At 59.7% G+C, this 18,656-nt stretch overlaps 7 protein-coding genes across 7 annotated transcripts; 4 read left to right on the top strand and 3 right to left on the bottom strand.

Annotated features, from left to right (window-relative positions):
- Positions 1 to 500: 500 nt before the first annotated feature.
- Positions 501 to 3,267, top strand: EHS24_002389 (uncharacterized protein; the record flags this gene model as incomplete). The annotated part of the gene is made up of 11 exons (XM_028618129.1): positions 501 to 565; positions 653 to 683; positions 753 to 854; positions 922 to 1,105; positions 1,157 to 1,376; positions 1,424 to 1,462; positions 1,542 to 2,000; positions 2,123 to 2,152; positions 2,324 to 2,412; positions 2,738 to 2,948; positions 3,015 to 3,267. The coding sequence occupies 11 exons, from the start codon at positions 501 to 503 to the stop codon at positions 3,265 to 3,267; spliced, it is 1,683 nt and encodes a 560-aa protein (XP_028473807.1).
- A 1,584-nt stretch (positions 3,268 to 4,851) lies between these two features.
- EHS24_002388 (uncharacterized protein) lies at positions 4,852 to 5,644 on the top strand (the record flags this gene model as incomplete). Its single annotated transcript, XM_028618128.1, has 3 exons — positions 4,852 to 4,885; positions 4,953 to 5,101; positions 5,177 to 5,644. The coding sequence occupies 3 exons, from the start codon at positions 4,852 to 4,854 to the stop codon at positions 5,642 to 5,644; spliced, it is 651 nt and encodes a 216-aa protein (XP_028473806.1).
- A 1,189-nt stretch (positions 5,645 to 6,833) lies between these two features.
- Positions 6,834 to 8,794, bottom strand: OST3 (oligosaccharyl transferase subunit ost3/OST6; the record flags this gene model as incomplete). The annotated part of the gene is made up of 3 exons (XM_028618127.1): positions 6,834 to 7,009; positions 7,866 to 8,215; positions 8,358 to 8,794. 3 exons carry the CDS (start codon positions 8,792 to 8,794, stop codon positions 6,834 to 6,836), a joined length of 963 nt encoding a protein of 320 aa, XP_028473805.1.
- A 344-nt stretch (positions 8,795 to 9,138) lies between these two features.
- Positions 9,139 to 10,527, bottom strand: SUR1 (zinc-finger protein; the record flags this gene model as incomplete). The annotated part of the gene is made up of 1 exon (XM_028618126.1): positions 9,139 to 10,527. The coding sequence occupies one exon, from the start codon at positions 10,525 to 10,527 to the stop codon at positions 9,139 to 9,141; it is 1,389 nt and encodes a 462-aa protein (XP_028473804.1).
- Positions 10,528 to 12,220: 1,693 nt separating this feature from the next.
- Positions 12,221 to 13,090, top strand: EHS24_002385 (uncharacterized protein; the record flags this gene model as incomplete). The annotated part of the gene is made up of 3 exons (XM_028618125.1): positions 12,221 to 12,493; positions 12,543 to 13,006; positions 13,057 to 13,090. The coding sequence occupies 3 exons, from the start codon at positions 12,221 to 12,223 to the stop codon at positions 13,088 to 13,090; spliced, it is 771 nt and encodes a 256-aa protein (XP_028473803.1).
- A 710-nt stretch (positions 13,091 to 13,800) lies between these two features.
- EHS24_002384 (uncharacterized protein) lies at positions 13,801 to 15,408 on the bottom strand (the record flags this gene model as incomplete). The annotated part of the gene is made up of 3 exons (XM_028618124.1): positions 13,801 to 13,900; positions 13,971 to 14,401; positions 14,452 to 15,408. The coding sequence occupies 3 exons, from the start codon at positions 15,406 to 15,408 to the stop codon at positions 13,801 to 13,803; spliced, it is 1,488 nt and encodes a 495-aa protein (XP_028473802.1).
- A 123-nt stretch (positions 15,409 to 15,531) lies between these two features.
- On the top strand, positions 15,532 to 17,558 carry MON1_1 (Vacuolar fusion protein mon1; the record flags this gene model as incomplete). Its single annotated transcript, XM_028618123.1, has 6 exons — positions 15,532 to 16,096; positions 16,137 to 16,227; positions 16,266 to 16,449; positions 16,499 to 16,613; positions 16,651 to 16,793; positions 16,833 to 17,558. The coding sequence occupies 6 exons, from the start codon at positions 15,532 to 15,534 to the stop codon at positions 17,556 to 17,558; spliced, it is 1,824 nt and encodes a 607-aa protein (XP_028473801.1).
- Between the last annotated feature and the right edge of the window lie 1,098 nt (positions 17,559 to 18,656).

Here is an 18,656-nt window from a genome sequence, read left to right as displayed (position 1 = left end):
CCGGGATCCCAAGACATTCAGATCTGCTCGCTCGGAGCGGTGCCGGCGGTACTTTATCGGACGCGCAAGAAAGCCTTTTGGGCAAGGACAGGTTGTTATCATCGTATCGACGCTACCGGACAATAGCCGGGGAATGCGCGACCAATCCGTGGACGAATGGACTGCAATGGCGTCATGTTGGCTGCCGGCGCTATGTACACGGAGCAGCAGCGCCGCCAGGCAACAACAAACCACGGACGACGTCCAACACGATGCATAGCTTGCTCGGACTGTGTCGAATGAATGATTGGTGAGCCACTGCAACGCAGGCCCGATCCACCGGGTCATCGGAGCTGGGAGATTACACCTGTTTGCCAGCTTCTTGAACAGCGTCAGGTTGACATTTCGGCCCGGATACCGATATCTCTCTCTCTCTTTCTCTCCCTCTCTCTTTCCTCCAACCTTGGATCAACACGCTCTGGCGTGTGCCCCCTACCGACGTCTCGACGAGCATCACCAGCATGCTTCCTTCAGACGTTAGCCCCGCCCTCCGCATCGCGCAGGTGGCCGCCAGCATCTTCTTCTGGTGCGTATGATATGACGCAACATGGTGGAGGTGGGACATCCCCCTTTGCCTCTCGCCGCCATCGGTGACTGACCTGTTGCATCACAGCTTCCATGTCGCGGGTCTCGTCTTTGGATTTGTGAGTGGATGAAGAGGGACAGGGGAAGACTATAAGGCGCGAGGAGTAATGGTATGGCTAACGCTACAGGCTGCACTCAAGCCGGTGCTCATCGCTTCGGGAGTGTACTCTGACCTGTGCGGCGACGACTCGACATGTCCCGAGCAAGACACGAAACTAAACTTGCTATTCGTGGTTGCGACCAGCACTACCAACGTGGGGATACATGAGTGACCGCATGTCGGCTGACGCTATCCAGTGCGCATCGCTCCCCGTCGGCTGGTTCCTTGACACTATTGGCCCGCAGTACTCGGCCATTACGGGTGCAGCCGTCTTTGCTGCGGGCACACTGACTTTTGGTGTCGGCTATGTGGGGACATGTGGGTTTGCAAGTGACCAGAGAGACAATGCTGACGGCAGGGATGGACACGTACATGCTGTAGGTGTGGGACCCAATCGCTAGCATCAGGCGACAGCACGCTGACTCATCGTAGGGGCTACTTCCTCATGGCTCTTGGTGCACCGGCACTCTTCCTGGCCCAGTTCCATCGTGAGTAGCCCTCCCACTGCGCACCTTATTAACAGACAAGTCTCCAATACCTTCCCTTCCCGTTCTGGTCTGGTGCTGGGCTCAATCACTGGTGCGTTCGACGCCAGCTCGTTCCCACTGGTAGGCCTCAAGCAAGTGTTTTTCAAGTTTGGTACGCCAAGCATGTAAGTCTGGAGTCTATTGCCGCAAAGTTCATGCTGACAAGACAAAGCCACACATTCTTCACGGCCTATGTTGTTTTCCCCATTCTGTGAGTTGAGCCATGTGGACTGCACCAGGCGGGCAAGACAACTGCAAACACCCTTGGCTCCCACAGCTGACATCCCCAGCATGATCATCCAGCAGCTCACGTTTGCCCCGAGGGAGCTGTATGAGCGTGTGGCAGAAGGCCTCGATGGAGGAGACAACACGCCTCCCAGCCTTGCCGAGCCCGTTTCTCCACGCACCGTCATCCACCCGCTGCCATCTGTGGGCGAGGACGACAACGAAGTCACCCCTACGCCGGCCTCGCGCCGCCGAGTCTCCCGCCAGCCCTCGTACCACGACGAAGGCGACAGCCACATCCACTTCAATTCGTCGACTTTTTCGCGCATGTCAGCGTTTGACCGCACGCACGCGTCCCGCTCGCGCCGCATGAGCTCGTCGTTCAGCCGCATTGCGTACAATGTCGCTGATGACGAGGGCGACGAGGCGCTCGCTGTCGAGTTGGAGAAGAAGGTCCGCGATCCCGTCGTCGGTGTCATGTACGGCCGCCCGGCCAAAGAGCAGGTGACAAGCAGATGGTTCTGGTGAGTAAGCGCTAGTGGTGAGGGTGTGACGGCAAGAGGCCATACTGTCTTTCTGGCTCATGCCTGCCATGCAGCAGTCCACCGCATACAGCCAACAATAAACACTGACAACTTCTCCGCAGGGTAATGCTATTCAGCCTTGTCGTGCACATGTGAGTGTCGCGTTGTTTTCGGGACCTGTAGCGGTTGGGTTTTCTCAAACACGAAACCGTTCCCATCTCCGGATGCTGCGGGGTCGGAGAGAGTGAGATGGAACCGCGGCATGGGCAATGTCGGAATCCTTGGCACAAACGTCGGTGTACGCGAGTGCTTACACGCGACAGGACCCGCATCAACTGGTACCTCGCAACTGTTTACACACAGCTCGTGTTCTACACCCAGGACGAGGAGCTCGCAGACAAGCTTACGGATGGTGAGTGTGCGCGCAATCTTTGAATCGATACCGGGTGTTTGACCGCCGTGGCGATGGGCTTGAGCTGCAGACACTGTTGTTTTCTCGCAGCCTGTCAGTGCTGTGCCTTCCATCGGGGCGCTGGGTGCCACGCGTGACGCGCGACGCGCTGCGGTGCTGCTTTCGTCGGGTCACATCAGACTCGACTCAGCGGCGTGCGTGTTACGCGGTGCAGCGAGAAACCCGGAGACATAGACCCCAGTCATGACACGCGACGAGTCTGGACGACGAGCAACGCCGATCACGGAACGCCACACCGTACGCAGCAGCAACTGACTTGTGACAGCATTCACCGTACTCCTTCCGCTCGCGGGCATCGCCATGATTCCGGCTGTGGGGTGGCTACTGGACAACCGCCCAGCGAGAGACGTCGCGTTGACCATGTGCGTGCTTGGATTCGGGTTTGGCGTGTGCACACTTCTTCCTGCCACACCTGCCCAGCTCGTCGGCATCGCGTGTCTCGTGTGCTTCCGGCCGCTGTTCTACACTGCCATCAGGTGAGTAATGGTGCACAGACCGGGGCCAAAGTGGCAGCCAAAAGGGGAAGCTAACGCTCGTAACAGCGACTATGCGGCCAAGGCGTTTGGCTTTGAGACGTTTGGCACGGTGTACGGCCTGGCCATGACCGTTTCGGGCGGCATCGGTGTCGTGCTCAACCCGCTCGACCGCCTGGTCAAGGGCAAGCTCGACGGCGACTATACTCCCATCAACGTGGTGCTTCTTGTGCTGGGGTTCGTCTCCACTCTGATGCTCGCATACCAGTGCAGCCCACGTTCTGTCAAGCTGGACGAGGACAGGGAGGATCCGCAGCAGTAGTTTGGTCGTCAGAGCCACATGGGAAGCTGGGAATGTCATTCATCGTACATGTGTGCTGCTGCGGATTGCACTGCAGTACCGCAGAGCGTGTTTTAGCTCGGCATGACTGCGCACAGAGGAGGCCAGAGAGCAAGCTGGCAAGGATCGCTATGCATATGCATAGTGCATGCGACAGGGCCGCGGTGGACGCACGGTTGTGTCTGTCGCGTCGTTGGCCCGTTGGCGCCCCCTTGGGATACCATCATGCCGGTATGGAAATAGTGGCTGCTGGAACACGCGTGGGCCGAGCCGCTCCGAGCGTACAGGAGGTGGTCTGTGTTGGTGCTTTAGCACAGCATTGCCTGCTGCGCTCGGGTTGCCCCTCCACACACGCTGCGCACTTCACAGCGCGCGACGAGCAACGACAAGCGGCGTGACGCGACACCTGCCACACGATGCAACACCTGTGATTAAAGTTGCCCCGTGGTTGCCCACGTCGGAGAACACGGTCCGACTCCACGCGTCTGCCATGTGGTGTGTTCCTCCTCGCCTGAAGTGCGGGCGGCAACCGCTGCACGGGGAGATGCTGCCACAGGCCACAGGCCACAGGACGAAGCCTTCCTCAATGCCGGCGGAAAGGAAACACAGCTGGGCGTTTGTTCGTTCCCCTTTGCGTACGAGGCGCGCCAGGAGGCCGTTCGTCGTGCCAATTGCACGGGCCTGCGCTCATCAATGCGATGAAGGAAGTGTTCGAGATACAAACGCACAGAGGGCGTACAGAGGACCCACCACCCAGAAGACCCACCCACCACCTCCTTCTGTGATTTGTGCATTGAGTTGCGGACGGACCGGAGGGATCCCGGAAAGGTGCCTTTTCGGTGACGGCGCGCGCGCGTTCTCGGCCCTGCAAACCTGTGCAAAACACGGTACGGTGACGAGTCCAGGCCGAGGCTCTACAACACCAGCTGTGGACTGTCGTGTCCCGCCATGCCGTGGGCGTCGAGAGGAGAGAGAGGTGTGTTGAGGCGGATAGGAAATGTGCGATGCCGGCGGCACAAAGTGGCAGGTGGGAGGGCACCCCAGAATGGGTCTCGTCTCCTTTGGTCCCCCCCCACCGATGGTCCGCAGCAGATGGTGCCTGCCCTCTGTTTCGCATCATCGTTGTCGGCCACGGAGAGCCCGTAGGCGTCCAGAGCGGGGCAAGAGACTGTCGTCGTCCGGGGTCGTTGCTGAGCTTGCGTCGGCGAGCGTCGTCGTCGTCAACGGCGGAGCTTTGCGAATGTGTTTGCTTTACCCCTCGTCCTTGGGCCTCTTTCCCCCTCGGGTTTGGTTGTGAGGGGCGACAACGGGCTGTCTATGCTCTGCGCGTGCGCACAGGTGCGGGGGAGGCGAGATGGATTTAGCGCGCGAACGCGCGCGTAGCGTGTCCTCTGTGCATATGTCTGTGTGTCTGTCGTGTGGTTGCCCAGAGAACTCACAGAAGCAGACCCCCCCACAAAACAGTATAAGAAGACGCGCAGACGTGCCCACATCCTTCAGCATCACCAACTATCTCTCAGACACCTATCACTCTCTAACCTCGCTCTCTATTCTTTCACTTTCACCATGAAGTTCGCCACCCTTGCCCTTACCGCTGCCCGTGAGTAGTCTTTGGTTGCTGGAGCGTGGCACCCGACTGTCGTAGCTTCGTTTTCAGTGTGGCGCAGGCCACCACGTGTTCCACCTTCCACCCCATGCACCCCACCTGTCCATGAACGCCCAGAGCATTGCTGACCTTGCAGTCGCCGCCACCGCCTACGCTCAGGAGGCTACGACCCCTGTCGCCGGAACCGACGCTGCTGCCACCCCGACTGACGTGAGTGTCCCATCCTACTTGCTCCCACCTCTCTCCGTCCCAATGTGCTCCGTTCCAAGACTGACGTGTTTCTAGGCCGCCGCTGGCACTGACGCTGCTGGAACCGACGCGGCCGGCACTGCTGTCGACACTGCTGTCGCTGGTGCCGACACGGCTGCCGCCGGTACTGGTGCAGACACCGCTGCTGGCTCTGCCGGCGCTGACACGGCCGCCGCTTCTGCCGCCGCTGACACCGCTGCTGGTAGTGCTGTGGGTACTGCCTCCGGTGCCGCCGGTGCTGGCAGCTCGTCCGTTGGCGCTGGCGCCGCTACTACCCCCGGCACCTCCGCCAAGGCCACCACTCCCACTGTCTCTGGAGCTGGAACTGCAGCCTCTACTCCAGGCGCCTCGGGAGCCGGGGCCTCGTCCGTCAAGCCTTCCACCGCCTCGGGAACTGCTGCCGCCAGCGAGTCCGCCAAGGCCGGCTCGGGCGCTGGCCGCAACGTTGTCGTCTCGGGCGCCGGCGTCGCTGCCGCTGTCATGGCCGCTGTCTTTGCCATCTAAAGTGGCCCTCTTCCAAGACATCAAGAGCGACCACTCGACATCAAGTGCGACCGCTCGTCCGTGCGCGCAAGTTTAATCCTTAGTAAATACACTTTTTTATCCCCCCCCCGCCCCCTCAAGAAGTGGTCCTCCATCCCAACCTCCACCTTCGTTGTGACCATTTAGACTCTTTGTAGCAAACGCTGTAGATGGAAACCTCTTCATCCTCCTTTTCGCCCTCGCAACTTGTCTGTCCCAAGCTCACACTGTCGGCGTGTTTTGTTCATCGCCCACTGATAAATGGCTTTGTGAAACCGCCACACTGGTACCCCGGTACACCCGGGGCAGTCTTTTCTGTCTAGCTTATTTGGCCTTATGTTTTCTCCCAGCACCATGCATGCATGTTGCCATCTTGAAACCCCCGTATCGGAGCGTCTGAACTCTCCTGCTGAACGGTCTCTGTCTCTCGCTGTCATCACACCAAAAAGGCGGTGCACTCGCGTGCCCACTTTGGATACCGTCGTGGGAACGCGGTGGCATGTAAGGGGGCTGGACGCATTCTAAACAGTCAAAGTAACCACCCCAGAGTGGGGTTAACAAGTTTCAGTTGGAGTGCGTTTCGCGTCTCTCTGTCTTGCTTGGCTTGGCAACGCTGTTCCTGGGGCTAACGCGCGCCCCGCGCGACGACAGCCGGCGACAGCACGACTTCCGCGCCTCCACACACCCATTGCTCTCAGCAGCCTCTGGGTTTCTCATAGTTGATCCGGAGGCATAGTCCCGAGTTGAACCGCAGAGCTTACCAGAGGTCCTCGCTTGGATCTACCTCCCCTTCCTGGGCTGCTGTGTCACGTATACATGTCTCCGCGCCCGGCGCTTCATAAACTGTGCTTCTACTTTGCTTGTGTGATATGGGTGGGGGGAGATTTTGGGTGGGTAACAAGGGACGTTGGGACGTCATTCTAGCACCGCCACACGGCGCCTGTTTTCCCCTTTGGCTTGTCCGCTCTTCTTCCTTTCTAAGTGTTGTCGACTCCTCTCCATGCTCTTTCTCGTTGCTCCTTGCAGACGCCCAGGCTCCACAGTGCTCTCGCCGCTCACCGTCCATCTTCCGCGTTGGCTCTGGAGCGTGTACGTGACGGAAGCAGGTGCGTACACGGACGTGTGGCAGAGGTTTGAGCGCCTCTTGCGTGCACACAACGGCGTCGGCGTCTTAGAGAATAGTGAAGGGGTATCCGCCGTTCTTAACCCTGAACATGCGGATCAGGAGCGAGAAGAGGACAATGAGCATGCCGAGCCACAGATAGGTGCCAACACGCTGCTTGATGGGCGAGCCCTGCGATGGGATGAGAACCGACAGCACGAGAACGCAAAGGGCAAGCACGCCGTCTGTGCGGGAATTGTCAGCGGGGCTCTTTGATTTGTCTTTTGTGGGGATTGCGATGGAACTGGATAAAATGAGGAAACGGAGTACGACAGCTTTAGGATGAAAGACCGGGGAAGGAGATTCCGGTAAGTGTCCGCGAGTGTGGTGCAATGAGGGCATCAGAGGACCCCCCGAAGATCACCCCGACGAGTGCCTTCTCGTCATTCCAAACCAGTGGAGCCGCACGGTTGGAGTGAAAGGGGCAATTTGCGGGGTACCGACGAAGCCCAAGCAGAGAATGACAGGGACAGAGCCCAGCAAGGACGTGGTGGGTTTGTAGGCCGCCCCGATGCCGCCACGCAGAAATCTAGCGCGCGTACGAGCGAGAGGGTCCCCAATGGCGCAGCTGGCGGGTCCCAGTTTGCTTTGCTCGTTCACTGGATCTGTCCAGTGGCAGCAGAATGCTGCTGGAGCAGATATCGGTCCAGAAGACGGCACGTCCCACTCGACCCAACCCAGAGCGCAGCTGAGCTGAGCCATACGGAGGGCTTCAAGGCATCCAGACGTCCGCAGTATGCCACGACTAGAATGCCGAAAGGCCTCTGAGCGACGGACGAATGGGGAGCGTGGCAAAGCCACACTGGATACCACTGTCCTGCGAACTGTGCCAAGGACCAGGCTATTCCCGGACGCCATCACAGCACAGACGTGCTCGTGGCGACACATACGGCCCAACACTACCGTGGGCAACCAGTCTGTGTCCAGCCATTGCGCTGGAGAGGTGGCACTACTCTACCTCTTAGACAGGTAGGCCATGGCTGCGCTTGCACCAAACATTTTCCACCAACACAAAACACGAAAAAGAAAGCCACCACTCACAAAGGACGCCAACGACCTGGCTCTCAAGACCAAGCTGGTTCGAGTAACCGCCCGCAATCCAGTTGATACGGCCGTCCTGGCCGGCCTGGACGTAAGGCGCGTTCTTGATCTTGTTCCACATGAATCCCGAGGTGAAGGTGAGGCACATGATGATGGAGGCAACACCCCAGACAAGACGGCTCTGGACGATGGGGACGACAATGGCACGGGCCGACCAGAGGACATAGAGGACGCCGGCCAGGACAATGGGCGCGACGATGAAGGGAACAGGGTTCATGGGCTTGTAGATGTCAAAGGCGACCGGGGTGGTCGACTTGACCCATGTGTGGAGGGCCGGGAGACCGAGGCCACTGTGCATGTTAGCAAAGGGATCCGGGCCGTCGCCATGTGCCCGCTGGTACTAGGCCAGGCTCCAGCACGCGCTCGCAGTGGCTGCGGGGTGTGCTGGACTGCGGAGCTGCGCGCACTGCTCTGGCACAACCTGCCACTCACGCGCGGTTGAGGTCGTAGTTGACGGGCGAGCCATTCTCGGCCTTGCGCTCGCCGCTGAGAGGCGGGTGGTAGTAGATGGTAGGAGCCGAGGCGAGACTGAGACGCTGGTAGATGGCCTGGCCGTCCTGGAAATCGAGCTGGGCAAAGAAGTGCGTGTCGCGGTCGTCCCTGGGGACACGAGTCCAGCTCTTGGTCACGGCGCGGAACACGGGGTCAAAGTCGTGGCATGGCTGGCACTTGTACTGTGCTGGCAGGGCAGTGAGGATGATAGTCACGCCATAGTCGCGGTCCGAAGAGAGAATCTCGTCATAGGTGGCCGAAGTCAGAGGGATGACGCCGTCGGGGGACGATGCGGCGATGGAAGCCCAGTGTGCGGCGTCTGCGGCGAGAGCCGGCACGAGGAGGCTCGCAATGGAAAGGAGAGATGCGAGGCGCATCTCCGACGAAGATAAAATGAGAGTCGGGGGGATGGGAGGTCGACGGAAGACGAGAGGGAGGGAGGGAGGGAGTTGCGATGGACAAGAAATGGAGAATGGAGATTGAAACAACAACGTCACTTTCCCAAAGCCACGTCGCGTTGGAGGCGCGTGACGGAAGCAAAATTCCCAGACATTGGGTCGAACACCCAGGTGCTACTCAATGGTAAGGCGTCACAGAGTATACATTGCATATATAATAAAAAGCCCTGGAGACCGACACTCGGTGTACTGTACACAAATGGCGAAAGAAAGCTTAACTGTACAAAACTGCTTTTTCAACTTGTTTGTGGCTTCTGAACATCTTACACAGCCGCCTGGAGCGCCATCTTGGGAGCTTGGAGTTCCACCTTTGGAACGGCGGCTGCCTTTTTGCCACCGCGGCCCTTGTGCCCAGCCTCGTGAACGAGCATGTGGCGCTTGAGCTGGTCGGGACGGCTGAAAGCGCGTCCGCATCCCGGGTGGTTGCACGCAAACGGCCTCTCGCCGGTATGCGTGCGCACGTGCTTGGTAAGGTTGCTCGCCTCGACGAAACCTTTACCGCAGTGGGCACAGACGAATGGCTTCTCCCCATTATGCGTGCGCTTGTGGATGGTGAGCGAGCTCGAGATGGCAAACGCCTTGTTGCATCCCGGGAAGTCGCACACGAAGGGCTTGTCGTCGGTGTGACGACGCATGTGGGCGGCGAGTGGTGCAGCCTCGGAAAAGCTCTGGCCGCACACCTGGCACACGAACGGGCGGTGGCCAGTGTGGCTCTGGAGGTGGCGAAGAACCTTTTGGCGAGAGCTAAAAAGGCGGCCCTCAGAGCCACCACAGCCATCCCACAGGCAGCGGTAGCTGTCGCGACCACGACCGACGTGGACCTCGGACAGGTGTTCCATGAGGTCACCGGCAGACGCCATTGGCTCGCGGAGGGTGCAGCCAGGCCACAGGCAGACGTGGGCGTTCGGTGCCGGGGTTGGCGACGGCGACAGGGGGAACTTGGCCTTGTTGTCCTGGTGGTGGTGGTGCGCCTTTCCATGGGCGTGGTGGTGGGCCGCATGCGAGTGCGACCTCGACATGGGACGAGAGTACGGCTTCGGGCGGCCGGGCTGACCATGCTGGTGGTGGGCGTGCGTGTGTGGGTGAGGATGAGGGTGGGGGTGAGGGTGAGGGTGGGCGTGCGCATGAGCATGGACGTGGGCGGCCGGGGTCGGCGCTGGCTGCTCAAACACGGACGGGACACCCAGGTGCTCCTCGAGCAAGTGGCGGAGCATGGTCTGGGGGCTCAAGGCCTCACCTGTCTCCGGGTGGGTGTGGCTGTGGTTGTGGCCACCATGTGCGTGGTTGTGGCCGGCGTGCGAGTGGTCATGTGCTGCCTGAGGAGCAGTACCATCCATGAACGACTCGAGTGGGAAGCAGTCATCCCACAGACAGGCGAAGAGGTCACCGTGGTGCTCGCCACTAGGAGTGGGGTGGGATGGAGGCGCCACCTGTTGCTGCTGCTGCTGTGGCGGTGGCGCTGTCGGGGTCGGCGTCGGGAGCGACCCGTCAAACGACATGCGCATGAGCGGGGTGTGCTGCTGGGTCTGCGGGGTGGGCAGGCCGACAGACATGGGGGTCTCGACGAACGCATGGTTGGCACCTTGGTCTGAAGGGCCAAAGGAAGCCGCACCGAGATGGTCTGCGGCGACGTGGGCGAGAAGCTGGGGCATGTTCTCAAAGGTGCGGTGGCAGTTCTGCCAGTGGCACACATTGTGGGCAGCGGGCATGGGTGGGGCCGGGGCAGACGTCGACGGGAGGGGAGTGGGGGGTGCAATCTGTCCTGCGAGTACGGCGGAGATGAGGTCAAAGTATGACTGGGTGGGAAGTGGCTGCTGCTGCTGCTGCTGTGATAGGAGCCCGAGTGGATCCGTGTGGCTGTTTGTGTCGCATGAGTCTGCGCAGCATGCCAACTGAGACAGGAATGTGGTCAGTATGTTTGTAAACAATGGATCGCCGTCTCCCGAACGAGGCGTTTTTATGACTCACATATTCCTCTATTGTGCAGCCCGGGAGACACCATTCCGTGCTGGGCGCGCACTTCGGGTCGTCACAGCAGTCGCCACACGAGCCGCCAGTGCAGCCAGCGTGGGTCTGGGGGCCGTCCTTTGCGTTGGGGCACGCGTCGCCTCCACATGCTGCGTCCGGCGCACAGTGTTCATCGAGGCAGCAATATGCCTCGAATGGGCATGGAGATGCGCACGAGGGAGGGACCGAGCCCAATGCTGATGCGGCCGTGACAGAGCCTGCTGTTGAGGTGGGGACTGACGACAGTGCCGAGGGGAGAGAGACGTCGGAGGCGTTGGACAGGGCAACACTGGGTGGCGGTGGGGCCATGGAAGACGTGCTGCCGTGGTCACTGTCGCAACAGACGAGTGCATGTGCTGGCCAGAGTGTAGGTGGTGACATGACGTTGGGCATGGGGTGAGCTGTTGCGGAGCAAAGATGATTATCGATGGAGGGGGGGAAAAGCTGCTCCGGACGACGCTTGTCCTTTTAGAGGTGTGTGGCCTTGAATTGATAGTGACGACGAGGAGCAACGCGGGATCACGCGTGACCTGGGAAGAGAGATATGACAAGGTTTGTTTCACGCAACAGCACCGGGTGGCTGCGGGGCTGAGGGGGGACGAGTTGTGGGGGAGGGGGAGAAGGTAGTCACGGGGATGTGGAGCAACCAACGGATGTTCCAGGAGATAGTGGTGGTTGGAACGTGAAAAAAAAGCAATGCCAACGGTTGGCCGCAACACCCCGAGAGGGAGCGAGTGTGGGTGTGCGTGAGGCAGCGTGCTAGTGGGCGGAGCGACCGGTGTTGAAAAGCAAAGAGAGGCACGAAATAGATCGGGACAGACGACGACGGGGGGGGGAAGAGAGTGGGAGAGCAACAACAAGGCCAACTCGCGAGAACCAACGCGGGCAGAGGACCCGACCGGTCCCGACAGTCCCATCAAAGTGGCTCCGCAAAAACCGAGTCACGTGACCGCTAGGCCGATTTCGTGGGGATGGATGGGGCACCAGTGGCCCCGGATAAGGGTTTACCGGGGTCGAGCGCGGAATATTAAATGACGTGTGTATAGATAAGACTGATTACAATTGATCCCGTCCCCCGACATTCCCCGCGGGCACCCACGGTCAGCTGACTGCCTTCGATAGCCGTGTTGCCGGTGGAGCACAATCGGGCCATTGTTTATCTGGCCCCCGACGATAAGCCGGTCCGGTGCGTCGGACCGGTGTTCCGGACAACAGATCGGCACCTCGCCGACCTATAACGCATTTGCTGATGCCCGAACACTGCTTCTGCCCACCGGTCTTGACCTCCCCCTCCCCTCGCTCTCTCCTACTTGTCCCACTATTCCAAACCTCCACATCATGCCCTCCAAGGTTGTCGTCATTACTGGTGCTTCGGGTGGTATCGGACGCGCTTGCGCGATCGCTCTGTCACAGGCATACCCCAAGGACGGACAGGACCTCGTGCTTGTTCTCTCTGGCCGCCGCGAGGCAGAACTCCAGGCAACAGCAGATGCATGCAAGCAAGGCACGACAGTAGAGCTTGTCACAGGGGACGTGAGCAACCAGGCGGACGTCGACCGCATGTTTGAGACCGTCAGGAGCAAGTATGGTCGCGTGGATGTCCTGTTCAACGTGAGTAACCGAACCGCAACAGCCCGACCACCCCACTGACATTTTCCAGAATGCAGGCATCGACCTCCTCTCGGCCACCCCCATCGAGGATGCCGACATGGACAAGTTCCGCCAGGTGCTCAACGTCAATGTCATGGCTGCTGTTCTGTGCACTGCCGCTGCCGTTCGTGTCATGAAGTCGCAGGAGCCCAAGGGCGGACGTATCATCAACAATGGATCCATCTCGTCATCCGCGCCTCGCCCAGACAGCGCAGCGTACACCGTGTCCAAGCACGCCGTCCTCGGTCTCACCCGTAGCACCTCGCTCGACGGCCGCAAATACGGCATCACCTGTACCCAGCTCGACATTGGAAACGCCCAGACGGACATGGCAGGATACCTCTCCAAGGGATCGCGCCAGGCCGACGGCAGCCTGCGTCCAGAGCCCGTCATGGACGTCAAGAACGTCGCCAACTCGGTCGTCTTCATCGTCGGTCTTCCCGCCGAGGCGGACGTCCTCCACCTGGAGATTCTGTGAGTAACCTCGCGCCATGAGAGGCAAGTCAGCCCAGCTAACTCGCCAGTGCTTCTGGCATGCCATTTGTTGGCCGCGGATAAAATCCCCATCAGACGCTAGAGGGAGACGGACGTGGTTGGCGCGATAGATTTGTCTCGGATGTTTGTTAGAGATCATGCCATTCTGTGGGGTTCAATCTGGGTGCCACTGCGGACAGCTGGATAACGCTCCCAGCGATACCAACTCCTTGGGCCGCGTTCTCCTGCGGGCAGTGTAACGTATGCTGGGCTGCGTCACTGCCTGACCAGGGCCGGACCGTGTCGTCTGGGCCGTGTCAGGAGTGCCACTCGGTCTCAATGTCACGTCATCCGTCACAGTAATCTCGCGCCGAAGCGGATCAAAGTATCAAAGGATCACGGGGACACATGGGCTGGGCCGTGTTGTCTGGGCCGTGTAGCTGGGCCGTGTCAGTGTCACCTGGGCTGTGTCAAACTCGCTCCACCTGCCCCAGGTAATCTTGTGCCAAAGCTCCTCTCCTGCGTCGGGCTGTGTCAACGCCGCTCCACCTGGCCCAGTAATTTCAGCTGCTCACGTCATGTCCGTGATCCGTGATGAGTAGCTTCGGCACAATGTATTTGGCAGAGCGGGTGAACCAACAGACGTTGTTCGGTCACATCACATAATTCCGGTGGGCGTCCCTCAGCTGACATCCATACACTATCCTGCTGCGCACACTAAAGTAAATATCCCTTCCGTCCATTGTCCATGTTACATCGCCGCTCCCGATCCGAGGGGCGTTCTCTAGCTCTGTCTAGAGCACATATGGCTTCACCCAAAGGGTATTCTCCCATACGTTGGCGTCGAGGCCATTCTTCTCGGGCCAAGGGTTGCAGCGGACGTTTGCTGGCGGTCTGATTCGCAGTCAGTCGACAACCCCACCTCGCCCCAAAAAAGACACAGATCTTCAGACCTCAAACTCACTCCTTGATCCAAGAGACAGTGGTGTCCAGGTTGTAAGGCGGCACACCCTCCCACTCCTTCCACCCCAGCTTGGCCTGCGTCTTGCGGAGCTCAACGGCAGTCTTGAGAGCCACGTCGCGGCCGTACGCGAGCTGGACGGAGGGAACGACCTGGACGCGCCCGTACCCATACTTCCAGAAGTCGGCCGCTATGAGGGTGCACTCTGAGGCCGCACACTCGTCGCGTTTGGGGTCGCTGCGGCGGAAGCGGACGTTGGTTGGTGGGAGGAAGGGTGTGGGCGACAGCACGGCCATGCCGTTCCAGGCGCTGTATGCCTGGAAGGGTCGGAGCTGGTCGTATGCTGCGCGCGAGGACGGGGACGTGGACAGAATGTCATCGCTCGCACTCCACCAAGCCTGGTTGATGGGATAGAAGATGTCTCCAGTGTCAATCTGGTAGGCGTGTCAGAACCACCCAACATGTTGACCACACCGCTGCTTACCGTGTGCGACACCCAGACGTCGTAAAAGAAGGCCGGGTCGCGCTCCATCCAGTCCCAGGCAGCTGTGATACCAGTACCTGCGTTGCCGCGACTGGCCCAGATATGCTGATGGAGGAGCTCGAGAATGTCAGTGGCATGGAGGAAGACGTCGTTGAAAAACACGACAGCGGCCACGTCGGCGCCCACAGTGCGCCGGCGGCCTGGCGGCGTCTTGCCCAGATACTGCTGGTCGACGTCCTTCCACAGCGGCTCGAGTGCGCGGTTGCGCAGCTTGGCCAGCTCCTCAATGCGGTTGACGCGGTTGAAGTCGATCTTTTTGGCATCGGTTTCAATGTTGATGGCAGACGGCGCGACGCCAAGTGCCAAGAGCATGGGCCGCAGCTGGTCGCGCAGAATGTGCGGTGTCGGGTCACCGCTAGGCCCCTCGACAATGCTAAAGCTGACGTGCTCGGGGCCGACAAAGAGCGTCACAACGGCGAGCGCGTTGAGCAAGTCGGGAAGCTGGGCGCCAATGTCGCGCACGATCGTTGTAAACATGTATTTGGGCACAATGTTTTTACCCTCAGCCGTAATCTTAGAATGACGCGTTGCAGGTGGTCGGCGGAGGTGCGCATACCGCGCCTTTTGGGCGGCGGTGAGTGCGGGTCCAGCGTACACGGGCTGGGGGACAGCATGGTCACTGTGCTCCTTCCAGACGCGCGTAAAGTTGCGGTGAATGTCGTGAAGAATGTCCTCCAGTGGACCATGCGAGACACGGGCGGGGACTATGTCCCCGTCCAGCTTGCCGCCGGTGGAGGACGGGAAGAGACCTGGCCATAGATCGCGGGGGACGCTGATGAGAAACACAAGCACGACGAAGGCCGCGCCGCCGACGGCGATCTTGAGAACCGATGGGTGCCGTGTACGTTGCCGTGAGCGATGGTGGTGATGAGGAGAAGGAGGATGTTTTGGTATCATCGGATGAAAGGGTGAGTGGATAAGAACGACAATGTGGAGTTTCCCAAATCTCGTCGCGTCACTTTCATCACCGTCGTCGTCATTGTCAACAACCATCCATTCAACCACTACCACCTGCCTCCGATGTCGCCACCAGAGGCCAACGCCTTTGGGCAACATCTAGGCGACTCTCAGCGATCACGAAGCTTGCGAGGCCGAGACCGCGGTGCAAAGGCAGGCGGTGACGACACACCCAGCCGACCACTCTCCCCATTCCCGGGTACACCTAGTCGTGCGACCGTCTCCACGTCGAGCGTCCCGGTCTCGACACGCGTCGACTCCTCCCCACGCCGAGTACGCGATACCACGGTCTCATCTACAGTCTCAGGTCTCCTCTCACCACCGGCACTATCGCCCGCAGCGTCGGACAGCGGTCGCGCGTCGCCTGGTTCGGCCTTGTCCGTGTCTGCCCCGTCAGTCGCTTCGGCGTCTGGCGTCTCGCTTCAGTCTGGCGGATCGCGCAAGGGCAAGGAACGTGCAGACCCATCCGTACCCGTCCCAGATCCGGAACCAGACACGGAGGTCGACGAGACGGACGCGCGCGGCGAGGTGTCAGCGCCGTCAACGGGAGACGTGCGCAGAGGACTGCGAGAGCTCGTTCAGAGGGATACCCGACCAAGGGGGCATTCGCGTGCAGCGAGCAGCAGAGGTGAGTTGCGGTGTAGCACATACATACTGACTCGGCTCAGACGTGCATACCCTCTCAAGCGTCCAGGACCGCTCCTTCTCGCCAAGGAGATACTATGTGCTGACGAACGCTGGCAAGCCAGTGCTGGCAATGTGGGTCATTGTTCGAGGTTGTGGCTCACCCAATACAGAGGACATCCCGACGATGACTCCATGACCAACATGATGGGTGTAGCGCAGGCGCTCATATCTATCTTTGCAGAAGACGATGACCGACCACGTTCCGTCCTCCGCGGCCAGACCCAGATCACATTCGTGCTCAAGCCTCAGCTCTACCTCTTCGCCGTCAGCGACTGGGGTGAGCCAGAGTATGTGGTGAGTAGCTTTCTCCATTCCCTTACAAGCAGCAACTGACAGTTCACAGCTGCGCATGCACCTAGAATACATCTACCTCCAGATCCTCTCAGTTGTGACCGCTACTCAGATCTCACGCGCATTCCAACGACGCAGCAACTTTGACCTGTCGAGGCTACTCGAAGGTAAGCTGGATGCTCGTAGCCCTTCAGCTGACATCAGGCTCTGATCCATTCCTACACAAGATTGTGGCTCAGTGTCAGCACGACCTGAGTTTCTTCACCACCACACTGCAGCCGCTCCGTATGGCACCAGCTTTGAGGGATACCGCGGCCTCGGCGTTGATGCCTCCCGCCAAGTTCAAGGTGAGATCACAGTCCCCGTTTGCACTGCTGACCTGACAGGACCTACTTTACGTTCTACTTATTGCTGGCGGCCACATTGTCACGCTCCTCCGACCACGACGACACGCCGTCCACCCGTCCGACATGCATCTCCTCCTCAACACGCTGGCGACGTCGGCAACCCTGCGCTCCGTGGAGACATGGCTACCAATCTGCCTACCAAAGTTCAACCCGGCGGGCTTTGTCCACGCTTACATTTCGTTTGTGCGCGAGGACGTTGGTTTGGTCTTCATCAGCGCAGACAGGGACGCATTCGAGCCCCTGTGCGGTTGGCGCGAGTCGGTCGTCGAGCAGTTGACCAAGGACGGCGCGCTCGACCGGATCCAGGCCAGCGTCAAGGCGCACCCATACAGCGTGGCAGCTGTCGGTTCGCCTGGCCTGCGACACTTTGTGTACAAGTCTCGCGGACTGACTCAGCTCACCGCACCAGAGTGGGAAGACCCTTACGGACCCGACAGCGCGGACAGGAAACGGCTTGTTACGTTGTACGAGCGCGTACAAGACACATTGTTTGCGCGGTCAGGCCAGGCAGCCCCGCTCAAGCTGGTGTACATGGCCAACGCGCACGAGGCTGTGCTCGGATGGCTCACAAAGCCGTTTGAGCTGTACATTGCCGTCTCGCCACACCTCCCCATGAATGCCGTCGTCAGCACCGCCAACCGCGTCGCCAAGTGGGTTAATGCCGAGGAAGGGAAGGTGTTCCTCAAGGACGCGCCGGTGTTTTAGACGAGTCAATGCAATGCGGTGGTCACTCTGTAGCACAGGTGTACCAGTGACAAGGGCTTACATCTGAGGGCAAGTACTCACGACATATGACTGCAGCTCAACGGAATAGTCGCTGGAACACGTCAACAACTGACACTATGCCACACCCTCGGCACCGGGTGTGTCCTCGGCCACCGGGGGCCATGACATCGCGTGGTCGCTGTTGACTGCCCCACATGCTTTCAAACGGAAAGCTGTACAAGGTTGATCAAGGAGAGGAGGCGGTGGTACCACAGATTGCCTGCAAGACATGGCCGCCCGAGCTGCCTTCCGCCACATCATCTTTGCGGCCACCAGAAGCAAGCCCACCTTTTCAGTTGGGGCAGACGCTAGACCCGCCTCTCTCCAGAGTGGAGGCCCCAGCACACACATACCCGATGTAACCCGAGCAAGTCGGCGTCGTCCATCATCTGCATTGGCTTTTGCGTCGTGTCGTCGCATTGGAACGAGACTGCGTCACCGCAAGTCCGAGCGCGGGAGTCCCCGCGTGCTGCGAAACAGGGCGTCGATCAAAGGCTGTACATTGTCACGGTCGACGCATGTGGTGCACGCCGGTGCGAGGATACTTTGCGGACGTATGGTCGCGTTTCCAATGTCTACAAACACGAGGACATGGCCACGATCAGTAGCGCTCTCTGTCGGCAAGCTCGGCAAAGGGCCGGGTTTACCGTTGTTTCGTGTCGGTACTGCTTCGTTCTTCTCTTGTTCTCCATGGTTTGCGCTTGACTAGCAATATGTCGATCACCCTCGAACCTGTTCAAGGGCCACTAACAATGCATCCCTACGTCGCTACGTCAGTAAACCGCGGGCCGCAGGGGACGCAGGTCATATTCCCCCAAATCATGCCAGTCATCTGCTGGCAATAGTCCCGCGTCCAAATGTTGCTCTTGTCGACGTCGGCAACAGTTTTGCTGTGCTCATGGCGTTGCAAGGACAATTGATTTGCCTGTAGCGGCGCAACTTGGGCTTCCTTTATGCGACCGTTACATACCAGCATGTAGAGGCATTAGGCCCCTGTTTGGGAACAGCAAAAAGCCACACTTGTTGCTAACATCATGG

This window comes from Apiotrichum porosum (assembly GCF_003942205.1).
Source record: "Apiotrichum porosum strain DSM 27194 chromosome Unknown scaffold_12, whole genome shotgun sequence".
NCBI classification, from domain to species: domain Eukaryota; kingdom Fungi; phylum Basidiomycota; class Tremellomycetes; order Trichosporonales; family Trichosporonaceae; genus Apiotrichum; species Apiotrichum porosum.
Note: the sequence above shows the minus strand (reverse complement) of the source record. Positions and strands in the feature narration are given on the sequence as shown.